This window comes from Mus caroli, chromosome 8 (assembly GCF_900094665.2).
Source record: "Mus caroli chromosome 8, CAROLI_EIJ_v1.1, whole genome shotgun sequence".
NCBI classification, from domain to species: Eukaryota; Metazoa; Chordata; class Mammalia; order Rodentia; family Muridae; genus Mus; species Mus caroli.
This window is the reverse complement of record NC_034577.1, coordinates 103,940,798-103,950,321: the sequence shown is the minus strand read 5'-3', so window position 1 is coordinate 103,950,321 and position 9,524 is coordinate 103,940,798. Positions and strand designations below refer to the sequence as shown.

Below are 9,524 nucleotides of genomic sequence, written 5' to 3'. Positions count from 1 at the left end.
GGAAGGAAGGAAGGAAGGAAGGAAGGAAGGAAGGAAGGAAGGAAGGATAAAGAGTCATAGGCCTCAGACACTAGGGAGTCTGAGGTTATCCATAGTCATGTGGCATCAGAGAGAACTCAAAGAACTCTCACCCTCAATAGGCACTACCCTGTGGGCATTCTACATAATAATTCGGTTTCTGCAAAACAGCCTGGAATTTACAGTCAGAATTCAAAAGGTGCCACCAAGTATTGAACATAGCTGGATTGCTTCATTTCCTCAAGACTCAGTTTACCCTAGGAAACGTAAAAATTAGATTAGACTGTGTTGAAAACAGGATCCATATCACAGTGTATCCACAAGCAATGTCAGCTCTTACTCTGCTGTGATAAATATTTTGCAGAATGAGTGCTCCATAGAGGATGCAATTGTCAATACAATGCAGTCTGGTTTTCTTTCCCTTCATTGTCTGCCATGCATGTGTGAATTTGGCTAACCTCCAGGATCTAAAGACAGGCTGGGGATATAGACTCATGGTAGAGAATTTGTCTAGTGCATAGTGCATGCTAGATACAATCCTCCAATCAATAACAACAACAGCAGCAGCAGCAAAAACAGCAAGAATAACAACCATAACAACATCAACAACAACAAAATGTTAGAAATACACCCGTTTGTCCAAGTTATGGGTTCTAGAACTTGATTGTTGATTGTCGATTGTCGTATGCTATTTTTAAAGGGTGATTTGTTTTCCAGGTCTGAAAATTATGAACTGAGAAACTAACACACCCAGAGCAGCTAAGCTGTGCCACAGAAGCCAAGAAAGCCAGCAGTCCAGCTGGGCAGATGGTGAGAAGAAAGCTGCCCTGGAACTCATCTCTCTGATCCAGCAGCTGGAGGATGCAGGCGCTCAAGTCCTGGGCTCCAGAAGACTTGGCTGCAAGCCCAGCTCTGCCACTTCCTGTCTATGTAGCCGTTGCAAGTCAACCAACCCAAGCCTTAGTTCTCTTTTGTGAAAAAGGGAAAACATAAGAGCTATCTTGCCATAGCTTCCTGGGTTCCTTTGAGATGTCATACATGTCTTTGTACAATGTCTATAAGAAGCACTCACAGAACTGGATAACTCAGTTCAGATTCCCATCGCCCATTTGAAAAGCCAGTCAAGGTGGTACATGCCTGTAGCCTCAGAAATGGAATGATAAATATGCAAGTATCCTGGTGGGTTCCCAAGAAAGTCTACTGGAGTCAGTGAACTCCAGGTTCAGTGAAAGTCTGGAAGAAAGAGAGAGAGAGAGAGAGAGAGAGAGAGAGAGAGAGAGAGAGAGAGAGAGAGAGAGAGGAAGGAAGGAAAGAAGGAACAAAGAAACAGAAACAAAGAAAATGATAGAGAAAGACCCCTGATACCAACCTCTGGCCTCCACACACATGGGCACATGCAACCACACATACATAAGCATGCAGAAAGCACATATATATATTGCACATACACAAAAAGAAACACCCTAGTACATACAGTAAGCAATCAGGCAAGTTTATCTGGCTTTAGAATCAGGAATATTAATATTGGTATTGGTGCTGTTGCTAATTCAATTACTGTTTCATCAAACATCATTACAGTTGTACTAGAAGCCTAAAAGGGACAAAAATTGTTGTTTGATAATATTGATGGAGGCATTGGGTAGCAGGTACACCATTAAAATATGACGGGAGCTCCAAGCAGTCTATACAATATGATCTCTTGGCCAGAGTTTTTAAAACTTCATCAATGACCTGGGAGGTTGACCTAACAGTTAAGAGCCTAAACTACTCTTCCAGAAGACCCTAGTTCCATCCCCAGAACCCACATCCATCAATACACAACTACCTGTAGCTCAAACTTCAGGGAATCTGACGACCTCTTTGACCTCCAAGGGGATCTGCCCATATAAGCACAAGCCCACACAGAGACACAGGGCTAAACTAATTAAAAAAAAAAAAATCTTTAAAGACTTCTTCAACTCACCTGACTTCTTTATGACATTTTTTTTTCTTTTCTGTTAGTAAAAGGAAGCAGAGCCTAGTGAGGGTAATATCCTGAGGTGGCAGGATGTATGTGAGTTAGGAAAGCTTTAGTGGCAAAAAGAAAGAAAGAAAGAAAGAGAGAGAGAGAGAGAGAGAGAGAGAGAGAGAGAGAGAGAGAGAGAGAGAGAGAGANGAAAGAAAGAAAGAAAGAAAGAAAGAAAGAAAAGATAAATAAATAAAGTAAATGAAATTTTACTAGAGGGGTAATGATGGAGTACTACTGAACAGACCTGGGTTTGATCCTGGAGTTTCCCAAGTGTTAATTGTAAGCTATTGAGTCAATGCTTGAATCTCTCCAAACCCCAGCTTGTTTGCCTGATTGCTGTAGATCGTGTTAACCAACTTACTGCTCTATAATAGCAGAGCCCCTCACGGCTCTGTGTGCTTGAGTGGACTATCAACAACTCTTAGGTCCCTTCCCTACAGAAACCAACAAACAAACATGTAATAGAATGCTTCGTCATGGGAAGTCTAAGTGAAATCTGTGGTCTCTGCCTTTCTTTTTTTTAAGTGAAGACATTTCAAAGACATTTTATATTCTGGCAGAGGTCTTCCTTGTCTGTTTTAATTTATGCTGAGGGCATGGCACATTTAAAAAAATGAATTCCTTGGGATATTATTTTTAGGCTACAGAGAAAAATACTCAGCTTTCATATAAGCTGGCTGGTCATACATACTAAATGGACTGAGGTCTCTTTTCTTTTAGAGACAGGGTTTCTCTGTGTATTCCTGGCTGTTCTGGAACTCTTTCTGTAGACCAGGCTGGCCTCGAACTCAGAAATCCACCTGTTTCTGCCTCCCAAGTGCTGGGATTAAAGGCGTGTGCCACCACCACCCGGCTTTGTCTCTTTTCTTGAAGCCAGAGTATTAACATGAAGTCAAATATAACCACTGGAGGAGATGCAATATTCAAATACTCAGACTATTTAGTAATGATAGTTTTGTAACGTACACACACACACACACACACACACACACACACACGCGCGCGTGATGAACAAGAGAAAGCACACGTGCTTCATCCCTGAATTAAAATGTAAAAGTTGAACACGCCAATAAATATTAGCAGACGTGGTCAAGAGAACGGCCTTCCACTGAAGTCATTCCTGTCTCATGTCTTTCTTCATACCTACAAAGTTGACTTCCATGTACAGTCTGGCTTTTCAAACATCTCCTTTGATGTCTATTTCAACACGTTTGGTAAACAAAACACTTACGGTATGCACACCCGAACACCTCAATGCGCATCCCAATTCTGCCCTTGGGGTTCCACTCTAAAGGAATGAAGCGTAGGAATCTGGCTTTGATTGAAGGCTGGAGTCTATAGTACACAACGCTGTCTGCGTTCGCGTTCCCAGAAAATCCCTGGAAGAAAAGGAAAAGAAAGATCTCTATCTGGAGGTTGTCAGCATCACCTGGGAAGAATGTCTGTGTGCAAAGCTGGCCTTTCCATCTGCCCCCCCCTCTCCTGCCCCCGACCCCTGCCCTGTGAAAAGTGTCACTTCCTTTAAGGAAATAAGATGAACTGTTTTGTCTCTCCATGCACAAAGTGACTGTTACCTCCGTTTCTTTGTATTAAAAGAAGTCTTTAAATTACAATCACACCCATTAGAGCGGCTTTGGACTAGAATACCCTCAATAAAAATTGCTTCAGCAAAACACGGATTAAACGTAAAAGTGCCCCCCGCGCCAGTGGCTGCCAGCACTGCAAACAGTGTGCAGAAGCCGAGGAAATAATCTCTCAGTATTGAAAAACTATTACCTGATTCAGCAAAGAAACTGCTCACCTGTTTCGGCTATTGCTCTTTCTCAGCTCCCTCATTAGCATAAACAAAAGCCTCCCCCCAAGTAGGAGCCACACTCTATAAGTGCTGCTAAGCTTCATCAGCACACTGCCTCAGTCTTGTCCAGAGCCGTAAAGGGATACTACTGGAAGCAATGAGAATTTGGAAAGACCCGTGATTAGACTTACAGACTCTGGCTCTGGAAAACGAGAGAGACCTTTGGAATGATGCTAAGCCAGCACAGTCAAATTGCAGATGAGGAAATTAAAGGTCAGGAAGGTGCAAAAAAAAAAAAAAAATCTCTGGCGTCTGCAAAACCATTACACTGAGTAAGCCTGTGTTCCTTCCGCAGTATTAGGGCACATTCGCTGATGTATAGCTTGCCTCCAATATTCATAGAACTCAACACCCTAGCTACTTGAAACACATTTAAAGATTTATTTATTTTTATTTTAGGAGTGTCTGCATGAATGTTCACAAACCATGTACATGTCTGGTGCCCGGGGAGAGCAGAAGAGGGCACCAGATCCTCTGAAACTGGAATTTCCATTGTAAGAGTCCCCATGGGTGTTGGGAACCAGAGGTGGGACATCTTAAGTCATACCTCCAGCCAGGAGCCATGTTTATCTGCCACATCATGGGACTTCTTCACATATGACGAAATCAGTATGATAGAGAAGCTGTTCCCATCACCCATATTTCACCCTTATTTCTTCTCCACCCCCTCCTCCAACCCTTCTTCCTCTTTGTTTACACTGTCGCGATTTGTATATGTAGGAATGGCATAGGAAAGATGCTACTTCATATGCAGACTCATGATGCTGGGTCTCCTTAAAGTTACTCAATCAATAAGGGACCAGCTAAGAAGGCTAAGAGGCAGGCAGCAGGTTCCAGTATTTACCAGTTAGTACCCTTATTTACCAAAATATTTTCTTTTTTTTTTTTTGATTTTTAATATTTTTATTACATATTTTCCTCAATTACATTTCCAATGCTATCCCAAAGTCCCCCATAGCGCCCCCCACTTCCCTACCCACCCATTCCCATTCTTTTGGCCCTGGCATTCCCCTATATTGGGGCATATAAAGTTCTAACGCATTCTTTAAAAACATAAAAAAAGTTGCGTGTTTTGAAATCAGCTCCCGTTGATTCCGTGAGTGATCAGTTCGTTTCTCCTGGTTCATCAGCATCCCATTCCCCCGGTTTTTCAGGCTGGCACGCCACAAGCATCTCCACAGCTGTACATTTCCACCTGCAAATTAAATCTGAAATCTGGCACCCGTGATAGCTAATCCTCATCCGCTACTCGACTGTACTTGGAACCAGCTAAGAAACTAACTTTTGGCGCGCATCTGTGAGATGGTTTTCCACAAAGAACAACTGACCATCAGTGTCAGTGGGTGATACCCCGGATGGGTTTGGGACCCTCCCATGAATAGAAGTGTGAAGTGGAGAAACCAAACTCTGCTTCCGGACCGAGGCTCTGGCTGCTATGGTTACCCCCCTCCCCCCGCCATGATGGACTTAGCCTCAAATCATAAACCAAAAATAGCCTCTTCCCCTCACTTAACTTGCTGATGGGTGTATAGTCACAACAGTCAGAAAAGCAACTGATACAGCATGTTTTACCGTCTCTACTACGACCTCCCAGTTCCACAAAGCATGGTCTCATCAGAACTGTCATCAAAGCCTGGTCTTGGACCTTTCATTCTTGCGTCCCAGCCCCATTCATACCCAGACTCTCAATGGTTTCCCTGGTGACCAGCCAGTAAGATTTGGAAAAGAGGAATGCAGGACCCCTTCCCCGTGCTTTCGGACAAAACCCAAAGTCTTCATCAAGTGTAACAACCACAGCTGGAATGTAGCCCCACTGAATCTCCTTGGAAAGGCATGACTCAGTCCTGATGAAGGCCTTTGCATAGAAGGCAACCGTGTACAGTCACTTCCTGTTTGGGCTATCCATACCGCCTCCGCCTGAGAAGGACTCATTCTTGCTCACATCCTCTAAGGTAGAGTCTGGGCTCCCACATCAGATCTTCCAGTTCTCCCTTCTTTGAGTTTCTCACCCTCTGCAGGAGGAAGGGTCCTTTCCTGTTTACTCTTTTTCGGGCTTTTTTATCTTACCCTGCTAGAGGGGCGCTCCACTACAAGCATGGACCCTAGCCAGCCTCCAGCTACAGTGAAATCCCTGCTTGGTTCAAGGTGGGTCTCAGCAAGATCCTCGGGGGCATTTATGTTTGAGGAAGACAAGGCTTAAAAAGAAAATTTAAACAAAGTTCTCAATTACGAGGCCTCTTGGAGCACAGGCTGACGAGAACCATGTGCTATGTCTCTTAGGACAGGGAATAATCCAGTGTGTCTCAGACATACTTGTTCCCTGGGAATGCTCCTCATGAACTTTTCCTTATCACTGCCGCTTACTGCTGCAGTTCTGCTGAGCACCTGCCTGGGCTGCGGCTGGACCCACCTTGAACCAAGCAGGGATTTCACTGTAGTTGGAGGCTGGCTAGGGTCCTTAGACTCTGACCATCAGCCCTTTTACAAAGTCCCACCATATTTCCTATTTCAGCGGTCAAAACACTTTACTAAGGATTAGGAAAGATTATCACACTAGTAAACGCCCCCACCCCCACTCATCCACCCCCACTCCCCACCTACCTTAGTGGTTTCCATTTCTGAGGAAATCATAAGAACCTGCCTATGAAGAGGTCATCTCAGGACCTTCGGAAAATTCCACAGGCACCCCTCTTTCCTCCAGAAGGGAGAGGTTTATTACACTCCTCAGAAAGACCACAGGAGGGGACCCTCAGATAAGGAAAGCCCTTGCTATTTCACTCCCTGAGGACCAATCAGTTTAAAAGTCACACCTTTCTGCCAACCACATTGTGTTTAGTGGCTGTTGCTCTATTCGACCCCTGAAAACTGTATAAAAATCGGCTGAATGGGCTGCCTGGGGTCACCACCTCTCCTTTGGGTGCAAGATGACCCCAACACACTGGAACAATAAATTCCCCTTGCTTTTGCCTTGATCCCTGGCTCCATATGGTTCACTCAGAGGATTCCCAGGAACTAAGAACTCCTCAGTGTCTTACACCTGAAATTTGCATGTCCATGTGGTCGAATTTTTCTTTTAGGAGGGCTAAGGCAAGGTACCATTTTCCAACTTGAACTACATGTTAAAACTTTCACTTGTACATCCCCCAAGCACAGATATGTGTGTGTGTTCACACTCACACTCTCATATACACATATATGCATGTGTCACACAGACCCTAGGCATTGGTATGTGTGTGTATGCATGTGAACACATGTATATGTATCTGTTATGATGACTCCAGGCATTGATGTGTGTACATATGCGAAGACATCTTCTATGTGTCATGGAGACCCTAGACATTGGTATATGTATGCATACCCATATATTCATGTTATTTTGACCTTAGGCACACATACAAACACATGTATATGTGTGCACACATGCTTATGTGTGTTCCTCTTAACAAGCTAGTGTGCGAGCATAGCTGAGATCCTGGTCTCTGGATACTGGATTCTAAAGTGACACTGAGCATAGCTGAGATCCTGGTCTCTGGATACTGGATTCTAAAGTGACACTACCTATCAGTTTATCACATATTTGTGATTCCGTTTCCTGGGTGCCACTGGCGGACTAATGTAATCTGTAATTATAATCCCTTGCCAAGTGAACAGGTGGATGATTAATTAAATGACCTTCCAAAAGATATCACTTTTTCCCCTAAAATTAATAGAATTTCACATATTCAGATAGATGTACTATGAGGATCTCAGCTTAAAGGACAGGGAGAAAAAGATTCTCACATTGACAGTGATAACAGAATGGCAGATGGCCTGGGAATGCATGCGGACAGCAATGTTTGATATATTTTTTTTAACCTGACTGACTTATAGGTTATTTAAATTTTTAAACATAAAGTGCAAATGTAAAATATATATAATTTGCATAAGTAATACAAATACCTTCCCTGGCACAGTAAAAATTTTAGCAGTTCTCTCTTGCAGAATTGTGAAGCCCAGGACTGTAGAACGTGAGATTTTTAAATAAGCTGGTATTCTTTTTTTAGTAATCGTTTTAAAAAAATAATTAAGACATTACTACAAGAAGTGCAGGCTGTGCTGTGGCTGGCAGAAGCATCCTTTAGGAACACTCAGAGACCTTAAAGCATCTTTCCACTGCAAAGTCATTTGGGAAAATGTTATGTTACTCTCCCTCACATCTAAAGCAGTATTTGTTTTTTGCTGCCCAACCTGTTTACCTCTGTGAAATCCTCGATTAACCAAGACTCAGTGCTCTCAGAGAAAGTTTTCAGAGCGTCTATGGGGTGCAAGACTGATCCTGCAGTACCTTGTAAATGAAAATTTCAAGGCCTACTGTCAAGTTTTAAATGCATCAGCTGTCCCTACAAGACAGTCTTCAATCTGTTAGAGAAAAAATGTTTTTTTACATACCATCAAAATTCATAAAAAAAACACAAAGTTTTTTTTTTTTTGTTAGTTTTGTTTTGTTCTTTGAGAAGGACAAAGTCTCACTGTGTAGCTAAGGCTGCCTTCAACTCAGCATCCTCCTGCCTCAGCTTGTAAATACTGGGAACCAGCTGCCAACAAGAAACAAGTGGGTTTGAATGTCTCTTTTTCTCTTTTTTTCCTTTTGTTTATTTTTGAGGCCATATTTTAATTACATTTCTCCCTTCTCTATACTCCTTCAAAATAATGTATTACGTGAACAATATCCCTTCCTTCTGAGTTCAGTTTATAGTCAGAGTCCTTTAGGTGTTCTTCAGAACTTCAGGAAGTTGATTTTTCCACCTCACAGGTGAAAGCTGCCTGGAGCGTGCATTTCAAGTGTTTGCTACTGTGGTTGGAGCATAGAATGTCTCCCACAGGCTCACACAGTTGAACACTTGTTCCCAGCTCCAGCTGTTCCACACAGCAAAAGATTTTAGAGGAGGGGACTCACTGGAGGAATGACTGTTCCAAGGTGTGTGGACCTTCAAGTCTACAGCACAATTCTGCTTCCTGGCCTCTCTCTTTCTAGTCAGCTGTGGTATAAGCAAACAGCTGCTACCCTTTCCCTTGGCCACAGAACTTCCTGGAGCCATGGCTTCCTCCTGAATACTGTCATAGACTCCTGCAATCCATAACCAAATCAGATCTTCCTCCTTGAGAGGTCTCTTGTCAGGAGTTTAGTCACTGTGACAGGAAAAGCAGCTAATGTTTCTCCAAGGATGAGTCCGAGCCTGTGGCCTTCTACCCTCCTAGGACAGAAAGAAGTCCTTGTCTTTACAGCTCCCTATTTAATCTCTCAAGTTTGAGGGAACAAAAGGAATTTAGAAGGGTTTGCTAGGGCTAAGAAGGAGGAAAAATAATGTCTTTGTTCCACCAAGCTGTACTCACAAGCTACCATAAACTGAGTAACCCACACTAAGTCTGTTTTTCTGTTTTGTAGATTTGGGTTTGTTGATGTTGGGTTTTGTTTTTGTTTTGTTTTGTTTTGTTTTCTTTATTTACATTTCAAATGTTATCCCCTTTCCTAGTTTCCTCTCTGAAAATCCCCTATCCCCTTCCCCCTGTCCCTGCTCCCCAACCCACCTACTCCTGCTTCATGGCCCTGGCAATCCCCTATACCAGGGCATAGAATCTTCAAAAGACCAAGGGCCTCTCCTC

General features: G+C 43.1%; 1 protein-coding gene across 2 annotated transcripts in view; it reads right to left on the bottom strand.

Annotated features, from left to right (window-relative positions):
• Cntnap4 (contactin associated protein like 4) overlaps window positions 1-9,524 on the bottom strand; it is a 290,563-nt gene that overhangs the window by 127,239 nt on the left and 153,800 nt on the right. For both annotated transcript variants that reach the window (XM_021169778.1, XM_029480968.1), the window contains exon 4: window positions 3,258-3,405. In XM_021169778.1, the coding sequence (XP_021025437.1) occupies window positions 3,258-3,405 (148 nt within the window). The remainder of the gene's footprint in view (window positions 1-3,257; window positions 3,406-9,524) is intronic.